We start from the raw sequence: 23756 nt of genomic DNA, 5'->3' as shown, positions 1-23756 counted from the left end.
GGCCCAGCCCCGTACAGTACTGCAGGAAGAGAGAGAGGAAAAAGCCAGCATACCTCCCCCATTCTTAAAGGCCAGGTACGGGAACCTCCAGACATTGCCCAGCCCCACTGCATAACCCACCATGGAGAGGATGAAATCCAGCTTGCTAGACCAGTTCCCTCGGGCTTTATTTTCATCCCCTACATCGTCTTCCTAAAGTGGGGAGAGGGGAGAAAAGAAAGGTCGGAAAACAGCCACGTTTGCAAACAACCGTCGCAGTGCCCGGGTCGCCCGGCCCACCGCAGGCACCCGGCGAGCGGCCGGGGGAAGGCGGCAGCGTCGAGGGGGACTTTCCTGCAGCGCCCGCCCCTCGCCGCCGCAGCCCGGGCGCCTGGCGAGCACTTCTGCCACAGAAATCGGGAGGGGGCTTTTATTCGTGGGCCTCTCAGGCTGCTCCCGCGGCAGCGGCAGGCAGCGGGGGCGGCCCCCGGGCCCGGGCCCCCCCGCGCAGCGGGAGCGCGCAGGGCGCCCTTGGACGGATCTGTCTCTCCCCAGTAAGGCCTGGGCCCTTTCCCCGGAGGCGCACAAGGCACCGGCAGAAAGGACGTAAAAAAATGCTTTTACTGAATGAAGCTGCCTTCGCCCCCCCGCCCTTTAGGGTAAGCCCAGATCTGTACGCCGCAGGGGAGGGGGAGGACAGTGACCCCCGAGATCGCTACCCCCCCCCCCCGGGGAGGAGGGGCTCAGGGACAGGGCTGGCAGGGTTTGACAGCTCGGGGAGTTGGTTGATCGATTTCGCCTTATTTTTGGTTACAGGCTCCAAGGCATTCAACCGCCAGGGCTTGATCAACCGACCAAGCCTGACTGACTAGAGGAGGGGGACAGCAGGGACATCCTTTCGCATCTGATGCCGGGGAAAGGACTTCACCCACGCGCCGAGGCGGAACTGATGCACGCACACGCGTACCGCCTCCGGCTGGTGGCCCAGGCCGGCAACCGCCTGCCTTTGTAACATAGGTGCAAACTCTCCTGTTGGAGCGAAGAGATAAGTGTAACTGATACTTACCTCGAAATGTCCTACTTTGTTATTTCCCTTAGCACAGACTCAGGTCACGAGCTTAGGAGCCTCCGCTCCCCAAGACACAAACACACACGTGCACACGCACTGATCCCAGGGAGCCTCGGTTATACTGACCAGCACGGCTCGGTGCGCACATTGGAACTAGCTGGCAACTATTGATCGTCGTTTATGCTGATATTGCATTATTAGCAATCGCCAGCAGTACGCCACCTTATTTGTGACACTCTTTCCCTTCTCTTCCCTCCCCCCTCATCGCACAGCCCCAACCCCGACCTGTTCTGGAACCGCTCCCAATTTATATTTTTAGATCTTCAGCCCCAAATCGGTGCTGAATGGCAAGGATCTCTTACTTTCACGAGATGGAGGGGAAAAGAAAAAGTACAGGGAGCCAACTTACCCCCTCGACTCTGCCAGGAAGAACAGAAGTGTTGCCATCTGTGCCCAACACCACGGTACTCTGGCTCAAGGTCACCCAGGCGCCTTTGGCATTGTTTCGCTCCAGTGTACTCTTACTAAGGTTTAGGTTAGCGTCCCCGTCTGTGCTTTGCAAAGCGGGAATTTTGCAATGAGGGATAGCAGCTTGCCCGGCGGCTCCTACCCCAGGGGCGTGCTTGTACGGAAAGGTCTCTATAGATTCCCTCCGGAGGGTGGAGTTGACTTGCACTGGGGTGCAGGTCCCGACTTTGGTCCTCTCAAAATCATTTGGTTTGACTTCTTCAGAAGGAAGTATTTTGTTGTCGTTAGAGAGAGGTCGGGGAAGCCTGGGCATCGGGGCCGGGACTTGCGATGGGACATTCTGCGGCTCATTTTCGGGGTTGATTCTTACGACTCCCGCACCTTCATTTGGTCCAGGAGCAACTGTTTCAGAACTGCTGACAACCTGCTTGCTCATATCCCTTTGACTGGCGTAATCCTAAAATAACGACGTCACATATTTTATAAAAAAAAAAGGTCTGTTGAGACTGCACAGATTTTACGAATTTCTTTCCCCGTGCACAAAAGGCCTGCGCTAGGAAATCAAGATAGAAAAGTGTCGACAAATTTCGAGGTGCTCCGGCTCAACCCTTTGCCCTCTCTTTCAGCGTTAATTCTCTGGGGAAGAAACCAGTAAGGAACAGTGGCTTCAAACCTGTAATTTGAATTTTAGATAAATGTTTCTACAGCACTGCGCCGCCAGACCTCGTTAGATTTCACATCACGGCTGTAGGATGCTCCCTTCCCTATCACCAGTGTAGAAAGATTCTTTAATTTTACGCCCCATTTCCTTTCTGTCATTCAACAATGCACATCGGCGCTTCCCCCCCCCCCATATAGGCAATAGACAAGCTGCCCTGTAGGCAGCCGGAGATGCTAAAAAACAAGCGAAATAGTACTGGTGAGCGTTTCTGAGCTGGCTGTCATCTTCTAAAACCTGACAGCAAGACGGGGAAATAACCGCACCACCACTGCTGAATTACAGTCATTAATAGCTGCCTTACCCTCTTCCGTTTCTTACATTTTCGACTCGCACAACTCTAAAGATTTAATTTTGTAAACATTCCCTTATAAGTTACACAAGTTATTGACGAACCATCCTCTACCTTTTCTATCACTTTTAAATTATCTTTAAAAATGTACCCTCTTTTCAAACCTATACAGAATAAGGCTACACAAAACTGCCCTTCACTCTTTCCGCTGAAAGTTTTCTCTTCATCTTAGTCCCGTCTCCCAACCCACAGTAGCAGGGATAAGACCCGCCAGGACTCAGTCGCCATCTGAGAGCATTTCGGTGTACCATCGTCTCCCAGCGCACCCCCTTCCCCGGCAGCAGTCGTACCCCAGGCTGCGGTAGCCGTCCTTCAGCTCCGCGGGCAGCTCCGCCGGCTCCGCGGGCGGCTCCGCGGGCAGCTGCGCGATCAGCACCGCGGGCAGCTCCTTCCTTCAGCACCGCGGGCAGCTTCCCCTCCTGCGCCGTTTCCCCGAGCGAGGGGAGCGAGGCGGGAAGCGGCAGAAAGCGCCGAAGCAAGCAAAACGCATCCAAAAATCAGACTTAACGATGAACACTCCCGTCAGCCTTTCTAAGTCTCAAAGAAAGGAAAGCAAGCACTTACCATGCCTTAAATAGCAACAGATTGAACTGGTAGAGGTAAAAACAGCTGTACAGGCAATTGACGGACTGGATTTTGTTCAGTCAAGAGCAAAGCTTTCTATACTTCCTTGGGAAAGACTGGGTTTGCGTCAGTGCATAGCAAGGTGCCCTTCGTTTGACATTTTCGTGATAATAAGAGTTTGATAAATCATTACCYCTGGATTCAGATTTTAAAGGGACAACAAGAAGCCGGAGCGCTGGCTAGCTGTCACTCACGCGGGAGTGGGATTGCGTGTTCAGTGTGACTCATATGGGGGCTGATTACTAAACCAAATCCGCAATAGCACAGCAGAACTTTCTTGCTGGTAATTAGGGGGAACATGTGAGAAACACGTCCTACTGAACCCAAAGCAAGAGAGCTAGCGGGAGAAACCTTCCATTTCTACCTCTCTCCCTCCCCTCTCCCTTATTATGATGTGTGATTCAGCTCCCTTTATTTTTGTCTCTGCATTTCTGCAGTTCACAGTGGATAGTTTTATATATATATGGAAATAATATATACATATAGTATTTCGCTATGTATCTAGTACACAAACACATTTTAATTATGACTTGCACCAGTTGTACCATCAGACTACACTGTAGTGGAGTTCATTTTTATGGTGGCTTATGGGGGGGAACCCCAATCCTAAGTAAGTAAATCAAAGCGATACACACAATAAAGCTCTTTCATCAAAATTATTTGAAGAACCGTTAAGAGGGAGCAGAGATGAAGGCAAATGTAGTTGAGGCTGTTGGTGTTCTTCCTGCATCCACCAAAGCCTTTTTGTTTGAAAAGTGGGGGAAAATACTCATTAAAAGTGAGATGTTAATTTGACTGGAATCATTCTTGCAACGAAGCAATCTACCCATAACGATCTCTCGGAAGTGCTATTTGCTAGGAGGTGCTTTCTCAAAGATTTCTCGGGCACAAGGTAATTTTGTTGGCATTTAAGAAAGAAAATGTATTGGCAAACCTGCATGCTCCCTCACCAACCTTCCCCGTTGTTTCAGCGTCACAACGATGCTGTCCCTTCGCACACACACTGCTAGCGTCAGCTTCTCCTGATATATTTTTTATATATATATATATATATATATATAATATTTTAGTGTAAGCAATGTGAAGTGTGCGCCTGTTTGGGGGAGTGGGAGGCTAAACTCCCCAGTACCAGGTTTATTCTTTTATATGTCCTTGATCTTACGGGTTACTAAAGTCGGTTTCAATGGACAGAATAAATAAAAAATTTCCAATAACCCAGATAATTCTGCAAAGCCTCTCGGTGCCTGATGCCATCATTAGCTGTGAGCCCCTATCAGGTGACTGAAGAGCTTTGTTCCACTGCAGATAGCGCTGCCCGAGAGCGTCAGGCTGCAGCTCAGCGTGCACGTGTAGTTGCAGAGACTGCCCATCTCCGCTATAATTCAGCCCGATTCTTTACATTACACCTGGTCATTGCAGATGTAAGCAGAAAAGCACCTGCAAGAATCATTAAAAGCACCGCGAAAGCAAAAAAGATTGGGACTAGCAAAGCAGAACATAGAAAATCGTTTTTCTCAGAAAAGATCAGCAGGTCTCCCAACTGAAAAATGCTTTCGCCTTACAGCAGATTCAGAGCGTTTTTACAACACAGCTAGCACTAACTTTTCTGTTGTTGCTTAAAACATATTCAGGTTAACATGTGTGCCTACCTTCTCTTTCTAGATATATAATTATAATATGCATATATACGTATTTTTACATATGAACACTTCCATGCACAGAGTGTAGTTTACTGTAGATTTCTCTCTTTAAATACACTCTTCCGTCCATGTTTTTCGATATACTCGCCTCTTTCTATTCAGAAATAGAGAGGCATATATAGAAACAAGCTTTATTGGGGCAGGAGGAGGGTAATCACTGGTATTTTGCATTGTTTCTTTGTTAACGCATACTTTAGGCGCAGAGCAATCCGTTTAAAGCCAGGGAACAGAGCAGGGTCGTTAGCTCAGTTATGCTGCCCTTCAGCTTATATTAATGCCTCTAAAGGCATGGAGCAAATTAAAAGCGACAAGGCGGCAATCCAAGAAGTATTTTGGTCAGAAAGACCCTCGAAACCTCTTCTAGATTCCCAGGGTTGACTTATTTTGTTTTTCAGAAAATTGGCTGAATTCATCCTTCACAATTCTTTCTAAGCAATATTCTTTCCTTTTCGATCAGCACTGAAACGTGAAATCAAGGTTTCACCTCTCGAACAGAGGAATTTATCTCCTTTACTTGCACAAAACCAAAAAGCGCTGATCTTTATCCCGCACCCCCGGCTGCCCTCGGGGAAGGGCGCTCTCCAAGGGTCACGTCGGGAGGCTCTAGCCGAGGACGGGAGGGAAGCACACGTGCACGGACAAGAGGGAAACCCACAGAGAAACATGAACTCGGATTTCAAATGTTTTCCCTTTTCCTAATATCCCAGTCTCCGGCTATCGAAACTGTAAAGTCAAACTTCCTCCAAGTCATGCTGAAGCTGACTTGCCTCTTTACATATACAGTCTCAGACGGAAACACCTGTCCTTGGTCTAAACGGAAAAAAAGCTATGCTCTGTTACTCGTTTTTCGGAGGTACTGTTCCTTTCAAAAACAAAACAAAAAACTCAAAAGGTGAATCTCCCGGTTAACAGTCAGTTCTTTAACATGACTTTTCTGAGCTCCTGCTTGGTTTCTCATCGTCCCTTCCAAGTGTCTACCGAAAAGCGAACCTCTAGAGTACCTAGAGGTACTAAAGAAAAAGGATTTGGCTGCGGCGCTCTCCGCACCCACCCGCCTGCCCTTCCTCCCGCACAGCGGCGACATCATTCACCCTCGACGCGCGCCCGTCCTGCCTGGCGGGCTCTGCGCCGCACGCCGCTTCCCAAAGCTGTGCCCACCGAGGCTGCCGCGGGGGGGACGCGGCGGACACACGGCTCCCTGCCGCCCGCACCGCCCCAGCCCCGCTGCCGCCGAGGGGCTTCAAGCGGGGGGCGAGGGGCCGCTGCCGGGAGCCGCGGCCCCGCGGAGCGGATAACGAGCGACTCCCATCTTAATTACTTTGTCGAAGATGAAAAATAGCGATTGATTTCCCCCCTCCCCCCCCGCTACCTTTCCTTCGCCCTGCGCCCTCTCTGCGGAGAGGCAAACGCGCTCACGCAGGGGGCCAGGCCGCGCCGAGGGGCCCGGGCCAGGCCARTAGCCCCGGCCGGGCCGGGCCACGCAAACCGGCCCGCTCCGAGACCCCCCTCCCCCGGTAACACGCACTTTCCCGCGATTACGTCGATTTCGTGCCTTGCGTGAGCAGAAAAGCAAAGTCACTGCATGAGCAAGTGGTGAAACCGCCCTACGAATAGCCCAAGCCCGCCGACAGACACCGACGCAGTGCCCGCCCCCCAGCTAAACCCCCCAGGCTCGGTTCTGGCTACTTTATGACTAGGCTAAGCATTGCAGCTACTGATTTTAAACCTGCCCCCTCTCCTTCATTTCTTCTGGAAAGTTTGCCTAAAATTGATGCGGGCAGTCACAGCAAGAAACTGCGCCCATAGCTGCGCCCCTCCCCCCCCCCGTTTTCTCCCAGTATTTCTAGCTGCAGCCTTTACCGCCTACGCAAGTGCGATACTCTGAAGTCATCGCTTGTCCCAGAGTCCTCACTAGAGGAGGAATTCAGCTCGTGTCAAGCAATCCGCACAGCACACGGATTCATGTAAATAGCTGGAGGTCTCCTTCTTCCCTCCCCTTTCGTTCACCTCCGTGGTCTCACCTCTCTTGCACACAGCTCTTTGGCAAATCCAGAGAAAGCTGCTTTGTTAGGGGTTTTGTTAGGGCCATTTACTCTTTTCTCCTTTAAAACTGAAAGACAAATGGCAACGTTAAGGATCAGGAAAGATGTGAAGACCTCTGGAATGCTTTATCTTATATGCCCAGTTAAGATTACAACTTTTTATTAAGAGTAAATAGATTAGAAAGATGTACTTAAACATTACATGTGAAATATACTGATTCAATCTTTAACGTGCACTTTGTAGATACGACCTGCAAATGTGTTTTTCATTCGACTTTTAGACTTATGGGCGAGTGAAACAGGTGAATTTAAACAAGTCCTCAGCGAGTGTGAGAAAGTCTTTGCTACTCCTGGTCTCATTTCTAGCCTGACAGATACGAGTGCATAGATGTGCATGGTCATACGAATTCTCCCAGCATGTATACGTGTGTATTGAATCTTGAGCCTCTCCCTCGTGTATAAACCTACCCCATCTAAAGCTTTGCAATCTTGCAGAGAACCTCCAGTTTGGGGCAACACAGAAATGTTGATATATTTATATGTGTAAAAAAGATCATATTTTTTCTTATAGTTTTAACCAATATAATAGTTTAACTTTAACAATACACAACGCAAAGCTATGAAAAACATTGTATTCACCCAGCTGAGACAAAGCAAAACCAGCCAAAAGCAGATATCAATTTGCCAGATCTTACAAAGTAATACCTTGCTTTTAATTTCTTGTGCTTCTCTTTTCATTCTAGCTGTATGTATGAATATTTATAGCCTTCAGTTACCTGAACAGAATGTTCACATGCAGAGAGTCCAGACTCTTTATAAAACCAAAGATTCACCTTATCAGGCAGCAATATTTTGCCTTTCTCAGTCAATTATGTCCAGATAATGGAGAGTGTAAAATCTTTAAAGTGATAATTACCTGTATATTTTTCTCCTGTGAAATGCCTCAGGCTCATCCTGCTGTTTATTAGCTACACTGCACACTTTCTGATGTGCTTGTCTTCGTCTGCTTTAACCTGGATAACTCACCGGATGGCCTTGGATTTTCAGATAATTGTCAAAGTCAGGCATGCTCACTGTAAGAAAGAGTCAGGTCCCTGAGAAATTTAACTTCTTCAGTGGAGACTGCTGTAAATAATGGAAATGAAGAAAAGGGGGGGATCAGGTGGGGGAAAAATCCCAGAAGCATCTGGAGGAAATTTCTGCACCACTGGCCAGGCATTTATGCTCCTAACAGCTATTTAACCCATACATACATGTTTCTTCATCTGGCCAGACATTTTCCTTARTCACAGGGCATAATTTCAATACAGGGCATAATAAACATGGGTTTAATTCTCCACTTTTTGCCATGGGAAAGGGTCAAAAAAAGTAGAATTAAAAAAAAAAAGCTATAAAGCATATATTTAATAAAAAAAGTTAATTAGGTATCCAGAACTCTTAGTATATTCCAATCTATTTATCCATGTGCAATCAAGTCAAGAATCACAGAATCACAGAATCACTGAGGTTGGAAGGGACCTCTGGAGATCATCTAGTCCAACCCCCCTGCTCAAGCAGGGTCACCTAGAGCACATTGCACAGGATTGCATCCAGGCGGCTTTTGAATATCTCCAGAGAAGGAGACTCCACCACCTCTCTGGGCAACCTGTTCCAGTGCTCTGTCACCCTCACAGTGAAAAAGTTTTTCCTCATGTTAAGATGGAAGTGTCTGTGTTTCAGTTTGTGCCCGTTGCCTCGCGTCCTGTCGCTCGGCACCACTGAAAAGAGTCTGGCCCCATCCTCTCGACACCCTCCCTTCAGATACTTGTACACGTTGATAAGATCTCCTCTCAGCCTTCTCTTCTCCAGGCTAAACAGGCCCACCTCTCTCAGCCTTTCCTCATAAGAGAGATGCTCCAGTCCCCTAATCATCTTTGTGGCCCTTCGCTGGACTTGCTCCAGTAGTGCCACATCCCTCTTGTACTGGGGAGCCCAGAACTGGACGCAGTACTCCAGATGTGGCCTCACCAGGGCTGAGTAGAGGGGGAGAATCACTTCCCTCAACCTGCTGGCAACACTCTTTCTGATGCACCCCAGGATACCATTGGCCTTCTTGGCCACAAGGGCACATTGCTGCCTCATACTTAACTTGGTGTCCACCAGCACTCCCAGGTCCTTCTCAACAGAGCTGCTTTCCAGCAGGTCAACCCCCAACCTGTACTGCTGCATGGGGTTATTCCTCCCCAGGTGCAGGACCCTGCACTTCCCTTTGTTGAATTTCATGAGGTTCCTCTCTGCCCACCTCTCCAGCCTGTCCAAGTCTCTCTGAATGGCAGCACAGCCCTCTGGCGTATCGGCCACTCCTCCCAGTTTTGTATCGTCAGCAAACTTGCTGAGGGTGCACTCTGTCCCTTCATCCAGGTCATTGATGAAGAAGTTGAACAAGACTGGACCCAGTACTGACCCCTGGGGGACACCGCTAGCTACAGGCCTCCAACTAGACTCTGTGCCACTGATCACAACTCTCTGAGCTCTGCCATTCAGCCAGGTCTCAATCCACCTCACTGTCCACTCATCTAACCCACACTTCCTGAGCTTGTCTATGAGGATGCTATGGGAGACAGTGTCAAAAGCCTTGCTGAAGTCTAGGTAGACAACATCCACTGCTCTCCCCTCATCTACCCAGCCAGTCATTCCATCAGAGAAGGCTATCAGATTGGTTAGGCATGATTTCCCCTTGGTGAAGCCATGCTGACTACTCCTGATCACCTTCTTTTCCTCCACATGCGTGGAGATGGCTTCCAGGATGAGCTGCTCCATCACTTTTCCAGGGATGGAGGTGAGGCTGACTGGCCTGTAGTTCCCTGGGTCCTCCTTCTTGCCCTTTTTGAAGACTGGGGTGACACTGGCTTTCTTCCAGTCCTCGGGCACCTCTCCTGTCCTCCATGACCTTTCAAAGATGATGGAGAGTGGCTTAGCAATAACATCCGCCAGCTCCCTCAGCACTCGTGGGTGCATCCCATCAGGGCCCATGGATTTGTGGGTGTCAAGTTTGCTTAAATGATCTCTAACCCACTCCTCCTCCACCAAGGGAAAGTCTTCCTCTCTCCAGACTTTCTCTCTTGCCTCCAGGGTCTGGGGCTCCTGAGGGCTGGCCTGACCAGTAAAGACTGAAGCAAAGAAGGCATTCAGTAACTCTGCCTTCTCTGCATCCTTCGTCACCAGGGCACCCACTCCATTCAGCAAAGGGCCCACATTTTCCCTAGTCTTCCTCTTGCTGCTGATGTATTTGAAGAAGCCCTTCTTGTTGTCCTTGACATCTCTAGCCAGATTTAATTCCAAACGGGCCTTAGCCTTCCTCGTCGCATCCCTGCATACTCTGACAACATTCCTATATTCCTCCCAAGTGGCCTGTCCCCCTTTCCACTTTCTGTATACTTCCTTCTTCTGGTTGAGTTTTGCCAGGAGCTCCTTGCTCATCCATGCAGGTCTCCTACCTCCTTTGCTTTCACTCAGTTTCATATTCACTTCGGACTGTTGAATCAAAAAATAATAAGAATGAAAAATAGTGGCATACATATCCATCAGGATTGTTGTGGGAATGCTCCCATAGCAGCAATAACATTTACTACATGGTCCCACTTTAAAAAAAGCAGAATCCAAATGTACTAATATAACTACTTCAGTATTTCACAAGGCACATCACGACAGTCATTGGACCCTTTGAAGTTCTGACTGAAAAAAGAAAAGAAATGAAAAAAAACCCTAAACTTTGTCTGTGCTCCCTCATAGGAAGTACTGGGTTTATTTAAACAACAGTGCTTCCCAATCTCTTTTTCTTTTTCCTTCTGTCTTTCCAACTATATTAGTGGATTGGATCATGGTGATTGTCATACAGAGATAATGACCGAACTGTGATCCCTCTATCAGCATGTGAAAATCCCACACTTCATCATAAAGAGTGCAAAACAAATAAATCCATCTGTTTATACAGTGTTGATTAGTCAATTCAATGTTGAGATGTAAATCAGAATCAGTGAACAGTTTGTAAGACATTCATAGGAGCAGTGAACTTCCAAGGTCATAGTTTAAATCCAGCTTTCCTTTATTTTGGCTGAAGAGTAAATAATAGGGGTGTATTTTCAGCTGCAGCCATGGGCACCTGGGTACAGCTTGTTGGGGGGATGTAGTAGTAACTCCCAGTTCTGAACTGAACTGGCCTTGGTATACTTCTGAATAGCTCTACTGGAATCTCTCTGGTGGAAGTGCTTCACCTAATTACATCCTCTTTAGCAGGCTCGGTGTGTAATTCCAGCCAAAACTCCTATTCTACGGTCTAAAAATTTGGGCAAGAGAAAGTCTGGTATGCCAGCACTGTGGCAGCTGGGAACTACCCCAGGGTTGAGGAAATGAAGATAGGGATATATTACATAGCCACTTTTCAGGTCCATTGCACTGTCAGATGGCTCAAAGGGGCTGGCATCACAGCAGAGAATCTGGCTTGCAACTTGTACACATGTGGCTGTTATTCAAAGCCTTCTCAGCTGTTAGTCAAAGCTTTATAATCCCATAACGTTTGCCCTTCACTAAGCACAGACCTATGCTGTGTAATCCCACAGTGCTTTTAGTTAGGCTGAACTGCACTTGAATTGTAGTATACTTTTGACTTTACTTCTGAAGAGAGGACTCTAACAATATTTGAAATGGGGATTTAGATTACAAATATTATTTACTCCCCAAAACATTCTGTGTGGTGTATTTTGGGTATTAGATTCAGACCAAAAACACTGAATTGCTTAAAAACATTTAGAAAATCAGTTAGAAAATGCAAGTAAGCTTCTACTGGTCTACATATTGAAATTAGGTTCAAGCATTTCTTTGAGGATAAATCTCAAGGTAACTACCATGACTCTGCTCTTCTAAGGTACAAAATTTCTTTCTTTAAATGTTCACTTTTAAATTTCCTAATAACCCACTTGATCAATCTTTTGAAATTCTGAGCAGCTTCAAAACTGAGCTCCAAGTGTGCTTATTGTCTTGGTCATAGGAAAAATTCAAGGTGATTTACTATCCAGAAGATGGAAAAATTGAAGCCAGACTTCAGTGTCAGGATTGTTCTCTTATTAAAATTCCCAGTTCACTCCCACAGTCAAATACCAGTAAGATGGTAAAACATATGAAAAAAAGATCACCACAGAAGATATTTCAACCAGCAGTTTCTCCCAAGTACTTTTTTCATTTAATCCTTCTTTACCCTTTCCTAATAAGCCACATCTATCTAGGACACTCAGAGCACATTTTTATCTTACATGGCAAACAACTTGACAAAACACAGGTTAACATCATCATCTGTCTTTTGTAGCTAAAGAAACAGACATCAACGGGTACAGTGCAGACAGCCCATGGATGAAAGCAGAGGAGGGAGGAATCTCGCCAGGAAGACACAAGGATGGAGTTTAGCTCTACCATGAGCCTCTAGGGTGACCTCAGGCAGGTCACATCACTGGAGGGTTTGCGTAAACATGGGCAGCAACTTCCCTTCTCTCCCCCACTGTTCAGCAACACATACCCTTGAGAAGACATGTCTGACTCCAAGGACTTAAACTGGTTTTGTACCACTTAATCAGTACAAAAGCCCCTCTATGAATCAGTCCTTATTATGTATTTTCATAGTCTGTAGTCATAATGACATGGCAATATGACAATGTCTTGAGGACACCTTGCAATGATTTAATGATGGAATGACTGGCTGGGTAGATGAGGGGAGAGCAGTGGATGTTGTCTACCTAGACTTCAGCAAGGCTTTCAACACTGTCTCCCATAACATCCTCATAGACAAGCTCAGGAAGTGTGGGTTAGATGAGTGGACAGTGAGGTGGATTGAGAACTGGCTGAATGGCAGAGCTCAGAGAGTTGTGATCAGCGGTGCAGAGTCTAGTTGGAGGCCTGTAGCTAGCGGTGTCCCCCAGCGGTCAGTACTGGGTCCAGTCTTGTTCAACTTCTTCATCAATGACCTGGATGAAGGCACAGAGTGCACCCTCAGCAAGTTTGCCGACGATACAAAACTGGGAGGAGTGGCTGATACACCAGAGGGCTGTGCTGCCATTCAGAGAGACCTGGACAGGCTGGAGAGGTGGGCAGAGAGGAACCTCATGAAGTTCAACAAAGGCAAGTGCAGGGTCCTGCACCTAGGGAGGAATAACCCCATGCACCAGTACAGTTTGGGGGTTGACCTGCTGGAAAGCAGCTCTGCTGAGAAGGACCTGGGAGTGCTGGTGGACACCAAGTTAAGCATGAGGCAGCAATGTGCCCTTGTGGCCAAGAAGGCCAATGGTATCCTGGGGTGCATCAGGAAGAGTGTTGCCAGCAGGTTGAGGGAGGTGATCCTGCCCCTCTCCTCAGCCCTGGTGAGGCCACATCTGGAGTCCTGCATCCAGTTCTGGGCTCCCCAGTACAAGAGGGATGTGGCACTACTGGAGCAAGTCCAGCGAAGGGCCACAAAGATGATTAGGGGACTGGAGCATCTCTCTTATGAGGAAAGGCTGAGAGAGCTGGGCCTGTTTAGCTTGGAGAAGAGAAGGCTGAGAGGGGATCTTATCAACGTGTACAAGTATCTGAAGGGAGGGTGTCAAGAGGATGGGACCAGACTCTTTTCAGTGGTGCCCAGTGACGACGCAAGGCAACGGGCGCAAACTGAAACACAGACACTTCCATCTTAACATGAGGAAAAACTTTTTCACTGTGAGGGTGACAGAGCACTGGAACAGGTTGCCCAGAGAGGTTGTGGAGTCTCCTTCTCTGGAGATATTCAAAACCTGCCTGGATGCAATCCTGTGCAATGTGCTCTAGGTGACCCTGCTTGAGCAGGGGGGTTGGACTAGATGATCTCCAGAGGTCCCTTCCAACCTCAGCGATTCTGTGATTCTGTGAACTAATAATCCATACTGTGCTTTCCAAATTGCATCATGCTGCTAGAAATCCTCCCTGAAAACTTCAGCATTTTCAGCACACTGGCATTAAATGTGTCCCTTCCAATTTGGCTATTCATTTATTTCTTGTCCTTTGCACATATCATAAGCTGACCTGGGTTTATTAGCTCTCTCCCTTTACCATAACATCCCACTGGACTTTATTAAGAAGAAATCAGAATCAACAAAATCAGATTTCTCAGAGTTGCAGGAAAAAGAAAATCTAGTATTCCAGCAGCCACCTCTCTAAGGATCCTGAGATCAGGAAACTTTGGGTGCAAAGCATGAGACAAAGAGAGCCTCACCTTTGTCCAAGATAACAACTGCCCAATTCTACCTGTTATGTACAGTTACAATGAAGTCATCAATATTCTACAGCAGAAAGACTAACTTCATTCTAGAAATAGATTTGATACAATCCAAAAGTAGTTTCAAAATCATGCTTGGTGAACAGGCACAAGGTACTAGAAATTAATGGAGAAACTGACAAATTTGAAATTAGGTGTTAGCAGTAGAAAAAATATAGTTTGCTTATCTGCTCCTTCTTGTGGTCTTTAACTTCTCAGGTTAGTCAAGAGGCCAGGAAAATGTATTAAAAACAGTAAGATATAGCATCATGGCAGCCCATGCCTCCATATGCTGGGGTCTTCATCAGTCTGAAACTTAAAGTTATGTCCTAAATAGAAAGGTCCAGAGAAATCCAAATGGCAAGCCTAGTTCCACAGCTCTGGCAAAACAGCTTCATTGTGTTTTTTTCATTCTGTTTTTCATGAAGAAAATTTGGAACAAATGGGAAAATTTGGAAAAACTGGGAAAATTTTACCTGACATTTTGAAAGTAGAGTCCCATTTGCAAAGACAAAAAAATTACTCTGTCATTCCTTCCTTCCGTGTCTGAACTGCAGCTTTGGCCACCTGAGATGCAAGCTAAATTCTAAATCTTCCCTCAAGCGTCTTTTTCCTCCCTATCTATTTGGCATTCTTCTTCTTGAATGCCTGGCCTACTGGGTCAAGCTTGGCTGATGGAATATTACTACGCATATCTGACTAGAAAGGCAGTTAAAGGGTGCATTGTCTTAGATACCTGATATCTTCCATGTCCAAGTATGGATGAAATGGTGAACTGGGCTTATCTCTCATCAGCGACAAGGTTGCAAACATGTATCAGCACAGGTTATAGAAGCTGCCCTGTCGATCTTTGCTTTCTTTTTTCCCCTTCCTTGTGGCCATTTTTGCCTTGTTTTGTTTTGTTAAAAAAAAAAAAAAAAAAGCATCATGAGATTTTAACAGCAAGAGCAATGAAAAATAACTCCAACTTCTCATTTGTTTTTATTGTTTTTCCCCAAAAGAAAAGGATCACCATCTATAAAACCCTATGAACAACTAACAAGGAAGATTATATTTCCCAGTTTCCATTTGTTTTCTTATTTTAATGTAGCTTTCATAAAAGATGAACAAATCTTTTCAGTTAAGCCTACCCAACTTTTATTTTCAAAATGTCAGTCTTGCCTATTTCATGCTGTACAGCAAGACATCCACGCTAACATCTTTCATTCTCTGGATTCACTAGCATAATATGTTCACGTTTTCAAGGAAAGATCTTTTCTGAGATGAGAGGTCAATGCTGAATATTTCTTATAAAAATATCAGGGTTCAAGCATTCCCAGATGGCTACCTCTCTTTCCTCAATAAAGACATCAATAATAGAGGAAATCTCTGATGACCATGATGTGTTGTCCTTTCATTTCTCCCACCATATGACTCCCCTTTTTTAAAGTATGAAAAACATGTGACCAATTTATTCCATGAAAAACATCTATGAAAAAGAAAAGTAAGATTTCTTCAATCAGAACACCCCAAAAATACAGGTCCTCAAAGCCAGCAAGTCTTTGTCATTCTTCCGCTGTTTTTTTTCCTCTGGTCATTGTTCTATGTTAGGGAGAAAACAGCTTTCATATGCACTTGATAGTCTAACTTTTTTGTCTTGCCATTAGGAGAAGAAATCTAGGAAGTCTCACAGGGACCCTTCTGTAGTTTTAGCCGCCCTCAACTGATAAAGCTTGTCTCCCTGGAGCCCTGGACTACCTGGCCTTAGCCAGGCCATGTACCAGAAGTTTTCACCACGCCTGCTTCATGGCTAAATTGAGAACATCCCCTCTTCACAGCAGGTTATCATTCTTCACAAAACACAAAATTTACAACAGCTGAGAAGAACAGTAGAGACATGAAAAAACAGTCTAGAAAATGGCCTGGCTTGTACTAAAATAGCAGACTTAAGTAAGCCTCATATGACACCTTACTCTCTTCTTGACTGTGCACTTACAAGTCATGGCATAGCCCAGCTCAAGTTGGCAACTCAGATCTGCTTCTGTCAGCCATGTGGGGGGATGCTGCATGAGCTGGTGGGGAGAACAGGAGAGAGTCTTAGCAAAATGGGCACACATCCGGCACCAGAACCGCTCACCAAACAGACCAGCCACTCAAGGTGGTGAAAAGCAGAAGCTGGTGAAGACACCTACAGTGCCAAGATTTCATGGGCCCCTGCAGGCGATCAGCGCCACTGTCTCCTCAGTCTCCCTGCGTGAGTTCTTATCTAAGGATTCACCCAGGCTCTGGATTTGAGTTAGGCCCTTCTCTATTGCCCTATATACCACAAACATGGTTCCTTTCCTCTTTGGACAAGGCTTTCTCATGTGTGCTTTTTTTTTTTTTTTTTTTTTTAAAGACACATTTAAGTTTCATCTCCTTATTCTTCTCTACCTTGAGTTAAAACAACCTCAGTCTCTTCTTGCTTCCTTTAACTGTCAGCTTCTCTAGATCTCTGAAGATTCTTGTTCATCTATACTTAATGCAATTATTCCATCTCTTTCTCAAAATATCGTGTCCCAAGGCACTTGCACATCTCTATCTACAAACATAAAATTAAATATGACTTTTAAAATATTTAAAGATTTTTGAATGTGGTTAGAATTTAAACAGTGCTYATGACTTTCAAGTAAATTAAATGCCTATCTTCCTCAGAAATTTAAAAATCCTGTCATACTTCAAAACAAAGCTTTACAATGTAGCTATTTATGTAAACAATTTTCCCATCTAATTTAATTCTTTTAGCTGAATTGCTTTTGTAAAAATGTGTGAAAAGACATAATAGGAAAACTAAGGTGTAAATTTTCAGTTTGAATAGCAAAATTTAGCAAGTTAATAAGCAAGTTGGTTCCTGGGTTTTGGGGCAGTTACAGCAATAAACATGGCAGTAACCAATTCACGTATTGTTTAGACTTACTAGAATATAGCTCAAATCCTGTGTATTTGAAGTATTCATAATTCTCATATTTTAACAACATCATTGCCCTAGTTATTGCATTCTCCATTTTACATGAACTATATGTTGTGAAGTTTACTTTTCCTCTGAGATTTTATTCTAGAGGTAGAAGAATCTTTACTTGATTGGTGCCATAGTGCTGGTGTGCAATGCAGTGGTTGATTACATCATTCACGTACCTCTGTGCATACACTTTCCACCTTGGATGCTGGTAAAAAGAAAAGAATATTACTGTGAAACACTATAATCAATATTTATAAACAGAACTTTTTTGTGCATAATATTTTTCAAAGTAGCTTTGATATTTCAACTCAAACTTCCAATTAGTTTGATGGGAGATACACCTGACAGTTATTTAAATGTATCAGCTAAAAAGCGTATTTTAATACCACCCTTGTTCCATGACAAGTTATGATGAAGGGGTTACAATTTACTTTCAGTCCCCCTTGCTCAGTTTCTAAGGAAACAAGATGCCACTTCAGCTTCTACTTTGTTGAAGACTGCATGTCAAGGACATCTGCTGAATCTTAGCATTTAAATGTCTCCAACTATCCTTACTGCAGAAGCGTAGCTTTTTGAATTACAGGCTTCAAGTATAGTGGTTCATTGAGTAACGTTAAGAAATACTTGGTGGGGAGGAGGTGTTGCAGGTTCTCCCCCCCGCCTTTTCTTCTTAAAGTATTTTGCTCTGCAGCTTTGAGTACTCCCGTCCTCTTCAAGTCGATCCAAAAATCACAGGAAAACCTGTAAGTCACTGTGAAGGTGTACTGCTTTCCCCCCCACTGATGTGCTCTCTCCCCCTCAACCTGTCCTCCCTGTAAACAGCACATTTGTAGGGGCTAGTTGAGCATGTGCCAGCTAAGGCCCGTCCAGCATGCAAATATGACTATGAGTCAATCATCTCCCCCCCCCCATAAGTAGGGGGCAGCCCAGAGCCCATGGAGCTCTCCTGCACGGCAGCGGGCTGCACTGCAGAACCTCCCCTTGAGCAGGGACGCCTCTCAAGGTTACTCCTCGAGGCTGAGAGATTCCTTACCCGCGACAGAGCCTCAGTAAGTGATTAACAGCATGCTGAACTTTGCAAAATTTTACTGAGTTATATCTCTGACTAATTGTGCACATAATTCCTTAGACATAAACTGTTGACCAAGTCTGAGACTAGGACTGGATTCAGCTGCATGTAGGCTCCTCTCTGAAGGAGTTTAGAAAGCAAAGGGGTCCAGTCTGAACCTTGTGACTCAACGGGAGGGTTTCCTTCACGCTCACCCCTTTAGACATAAACCATTGACCAAGTCTGGGACTAGGACTGGATCCAGCAGCACCTAGGCTCCTCTCTGAAGGAGTTTAGAAAGCAAAGGGGTCCAGTCTGAATCTCGTGACTCAATGGGAGGGTCTCTTTTGCACACACATCTGACCCTGTCCTTCATGCAGTAAATAACTGAGTGAACCTTGCCAATCGAACCTTGTTAAATCGTTCTTGTTCACAACTGAACTTTGTTAAGTCGCTGTCTTACTGCAATAAACGTAGTGCTGCTTCCCTCTTACAAGTGAAGTGCATCACTCCTTTCGCAACAGTCGCATATCTGTATCTCCTGTGTTGTGGCGAAGATTTGTCTTTTACAATCATAAACATATCCCCCTTTTTTATGACTGTGCAAACTGATAGGAACTATGTAATTAGTCATTATGATATACTTTGAAGAGATTTACTGACAGTGGAATTATTTGTTCTTCAGTCAGAGTGTGCTGGTTCTGCCATCTCAGCACAGGTGTGGGATTTGCCAGATGAGGACACACAGCTGGGCTGACTCAGCTGCATTGTCATCACTCCCTTCACTTAAAAGTAGGTGGCCACAAGGCTCTTCAAACTAGGGTCTGACATGGTATGGTGAGCTACCTGGTCAAAGACTGGAGACAGTTTATAGCTGCACAGATGTATGCAATATCATAAATTACATCCATCTGGACAAACTAATTACTTCAGTGTCAGTATTCTCATCTCTCCTATGTCAGAGGAAATTTATCAGAGGCAGTAGACTTTACTTTACAGAAATAGTTACAAAACAGATCACACACGGAGATCTTTGATCTAGAGGAAGGCTCCTGCCTCTTTCTATCCAATTTCTATGTCTTAAAGCAACAAACATTACTCAACTTCAAGCAATAACATTTAGACAGACAAATTAAATTGATTTCAGTGTCTGGAGACTTTAACCTGAAGAATTTCACAGAACTTTACCAAGCATTCCTTTCTCTGGTTTCCTCCTGAGCTTGATGATTATTAGTGGTTTCATTTCAGGCAAAAAGAAAACAAGTCTTTCCCGTCTGTAGCATACCAAGGGACAAATTCCAGATCTCACAGCCCTGATCCTGAGGAAAATTGAGGAACCTCCAAGGAAAGTGAAGGATCATGCAAGCACACATCTCAATGTAATGCTGATTCAGACAGAAATAAAATCTGAAAGCATGTGTCTCAGATACAGGAACAATAAACAACAGAGAAGCCCACAGGCTGAAAATTAATGTGCAGTCCAAGGAAAAGGATCCAAAGGATCCAAAAGCCCAAGGATCTCCAGAGGTCCCTTCCGACCTCAACCATGCTGTAAAAAATAGCAAGCAGATCTGGAAGACAGCACTGCTCCTTCTGCAGAGATGATCTGAATACTACTAGAAGCTCATAACTTAAAAAGATAGTATCAGCTAACAGTCAGTATTGTTCAAACAGTGCACCTAGAAACTCTTAATTTGATGCTCCTTTTAACCCAGCAAGACCATCAAGAATTTCTGCAAGTACCTCAGGCCTAGTGACGACAGGCAAGCAGACCCCACATACAGCTTCCACTAGGACAGTGCCAGGCAAAAGAAGGAGGAATAAGTATGTGAATGCTCAGCATTTATTTTTTGCGTGATTAGTGTTGAAGGTATTGAGCCTAGTGAGCTTGTATCTAGAACCACCATCTAGAATACTATTAATACCTACGGAAAGCTTTTATATCACTTGGAAATTCCACACAACTAGAGGGAGACAAGCCAGCGCAAACTGCAGTCCAGGGAACATAAAAGATGAAATGTCATCTATGTAATCTACAGCTGGCCTTTCATCGGATCCATGTGTAAATCCCTGTAAAAACCCTCCAGGTAATATCTCATGCTCTCACTCTTGTTTCCATGCTACTGATCATGAAAAATAGGTTCTCAGTGTAAGCTGCTAGAGGCTGGTAGGGAGTGAGGAGAAAAAGAAATTAGACTTGTAGAGACTTCTATAAAGTACAGGCAAATGTAATACGATCTGGCGACATTTTCTTAAACCACATAAGAGTTCTAAGTTTGGACAATTACTATATCAAGTTCCACATAGGTATTTTATTGTCTCCTGTTAATTTTCTCTACCTCATACACCCTTGTTACTAGCTAGGCTTAGGCACCCATTTCCTTAATTCAGCTTCAGTTCTAGAGAAAAGGTAAATTACACTTGACTAACTCCATCTAAGATTTTACTCTTTACAGAAGGAAGGGAAGAGCAGGCAGAGGTGAAATGCTCTGGAAAGAGAATGTGCATTTAAAATATTTTATGCACAAAAGCACGACATACCTACCTAGCCCCCTACCCTCCCTCTCCCCATTTCTCCACACACGAATACTTCTTTTCATCATCCTATATGAGTCCAGCATTCAAGAACCAGATTTATCATTGTCCCTTGATGTCTGATTAGTATGTTCAGTTGGGGGTTTTCCTACCTCCCATTTCATGATATTCATGGGACCAAATGTCTTTTTATGATCTTTGAGAGAATTTAGCAATATTGATGAGGATGAGGAGTGACATGCAAGTCTAACAGTAGATCATGACTGTTGCTTTGTTGTATAATTCTGTCTATCAGTAATCCTCATCTTATACCTCCAGACTAAACTGCTGCTACGCTCTCAGCATGGGCCGTGTATGGCAAGCTGTCCTCCCCTCTGCAGGGAAAACTGCAAGTACTGGATAGGGCAGTTGCCCCATGCAGGCAACCCCATCACACCTACATTCCATAGAGTGGGGAGAGATCTGCTGTGCAACATTTTTTGAGTGAACATTTCTATGCACAGAGAAACTCCTGAACTGATTGAAGTTCTGCTATAATATTATGTAACTAACCCTGAAAGGGAAGATGCCTAGATCCATTTGTAGGACATGAATTAACTCCACCTTTTAAGAGAAAGATGCCAAAAACTCCTATTTCAACATCTACATTTTCTTAGAGCAAAGCAGCCCTTCAAATACTAGTCCTGGAAGTGCAAATTTCACACAGTCCTCTGCGCAGACTGGGAAGTCTTCTGCTTTCCGTCATCTCCGAGGCTTAGTTTTGGATGGTGGCCCTACTGCAGACACAGCCTTGCCGTACCTGCTCCACAGCTGGGTGCCTTTCTGCTGCCTCATCAGTTTGCCCTGCTTTCCTCCAAATTCTGCAAGCCGAGCTTGTTCAGTTCCTTGCAGGAAGGGGCGTGTTCTCCATCCTACAGAGGATTTTCCTAATCCAAAATTTAGCAACCAAGACAGGGTAGCAAGATAACTTTTCCTTCAGCTGCCTGCCATCATCTTTTTAAGCAGACTGATTGTTTAATGCATAGTAAATACTGACAGCCCCCCCCCCMAAAAGACCCCCCAAAACCAATTTGACTATGCACACACACACCCTAAATAATGAAAATACACATACTAAACAGAGTGAATGCACATGGGGAAGGCAATTTGAAAATATGTCCATATCCTCTTCCAAAAAATCTGTATACTCCAGTGCTTTAAAAAATATGTCTGGCAATAACAGAATTTGCTGAAAAACAGAATGACTAGCAATGACCTACTAGAAATACAGTTTACAATACTGGTAATATATTAATCAGGCATATTGACTAATGAGAATGACTTCTGTTTTGCTTGCAGTGCTATAACAAGATATACAAACACTCAAAGTTATCGAAAACATTCAAGAGCAGAATGATCCCAGAGGAGCAATGGTAGAACTCGGGAAAAGTTACCTTGTTCTGGCAGGCATATGAAAGTGTGATTGTTTTATTGAAACCCCATTAAACTCCCCTGTGAGTTTACTGAATGCCTTTTCCCATCTCTGTTGACTATCAAGACAATTTCTTGCAAGGAATAAATCCAGGTGCACAGAGAAACAGCTTTTCCGTCTGTGAAACAGCCGTAAGAGCACAGCCATCGCTTGCTTATTCCATTGACTGAATTAAGTGCTTCAAATGGCAAGTATAAAAGCTGACTGCAAGATGATCTGATACTGTTGATTTTGCTAAGATTTTTCTGTTGACAGCTCTCTCTTACCCACTTGCTTCAATAATGACTCAGTTACTTGAAGAGTAATGAACTGTCATATGGATGAATAAATCAGTCAAAAAGCATTTGATTCAAAAAATACTTGTGTATGAAAAAGATAAAATTCAGTTAAGGAAAAGTCTGAACCATGCCCCTGCCCCCTGGTGTATTTCTTAGCCAGACACTGCACCTACCTTTTATCTTAAGAACAGAGAAGACCAAAATTATGGATTAAAATACACTCTAAAAACCTTGAAAGAATTCAGATTCTAATGCAGCCTTTGTATCATCTGCGTTCCCCTGCGTGTGTTTTTTAGTAAAGAAAGATGAGAAAAAGCATGACACAATTTATGTATTAAAATGCAGACTGCGTTATTATGAAGAAATAACATTCAGGAAGTCTATTTTAGAGAAAACAATCCTAAACTATTTGATTTATAAAAATCAAGGCTCTCCTTTTAAAATACCTGGGGCAATTAAAATTTGTTTCTTAATCCTAGGAATTTTACTTGGTGTCTCAGTTTATGCTTTTCCTCTCAACCACATACAATCTATTGGCAATTTCATAATGATAACAAATGGTTGTCATATACAGGGGGATGTCAGAGGAGCAGAAGAGTCCAACTAAACTCAAAAAAATGCTGTAAATTCATCACCTGCAGAAGAGACTAATCATGTCTTTCACTTAAACACTACAAAGGGCCTTCATTTAGGCTTTTCAGAAAGGCAAACTCTTGCAAAAAATCTCCATTTCAGCAGACCAATAAAAAAGGAAATCAAAACCACTAATCACTTGAGAAAATTTAAATCACAACTGGTTTGATAATTAAAGAATTTGCCGTTTCTTCTCAACATTCTCTATTCCTTACAGTATTAACCTTTCTTTGCATGTACATATGTGCACAAAACCCTTCTCTTTCCATTTTCCGCAGATGGCAGTGTTCCCTATCCCTCTTTGCTGTAGCTCACAAGAGATGCTGGTCTTCTCTAGGTGACAGGTAAGGAAGATGGGGCCACCAATCTCCAGCTGGGTTGCACCTTCCAATGTCATTGTCATCTGGTACCATGAAGGTCTTCAAAATTACTTTCAAACCAATTTTAAGAGAATTCTTTCTTTCTTTCTTTTCTTTCTTTCTCTCACTCCTCCCCTCCCTCCCCCCGTCCCCACAAGGTATTTACTATTCTCTAAGCTAAGTCTATTTTGGGGCCTAAGGAGCCCAAA

At 44.5% G+C, this 23756-nt stretch overlaps 1 protein-coding gene across 1 annotated transcript in view; it reads right to left on the bottom strand.

The window, feature by feature from the left end:
• The window catches only part of SLC6A5 (solute carrier family 6 member 5), a 38617-nt gene extending 30597 nt beyond the window's left edge, over nt 1-8020 (bottom strand). Inside the window, exons 1-3 of the mRNA XM_026089340.1 lie at nt 7979-8020; nt 1458-1973; nt 54-192 (exon numbers count right to left, since the gene is read on the bottom strand). Coding sequence (XP_025945125.1) covers nt 54-192; nt 1458-1973; nt 7979-8020 — 697 coding nt within the window. The remainder of the gene's footprint in view (nt 1-53; nt 193-1457; nt 1974-7978) is intronic.
• Nucleotides 8021-23756: the final 15736 nt, after the last annotated feature.

Source organism: Apteryx rowi, unplaced genomic scaffold (assembly GCF_003343035.1).
Source record: "Apteryx rowi isolate R43461 unplaced genomic scaffold, aptRow1 scaffold_81, whole genome shotgun sequence".
NCBI classification, from domain to species: domain Eukaryota; kingdom Metazoa; phylum Chordata; class Aves; order Apterygiformes; family Apterygidae; genus Apteryx; species Apteryx rowi.
The sequence above is the reverse complement of the archived record's forward strand: the minus strand, read 5'-3'. Positions and strand labels throughout refer to the sequence as shown.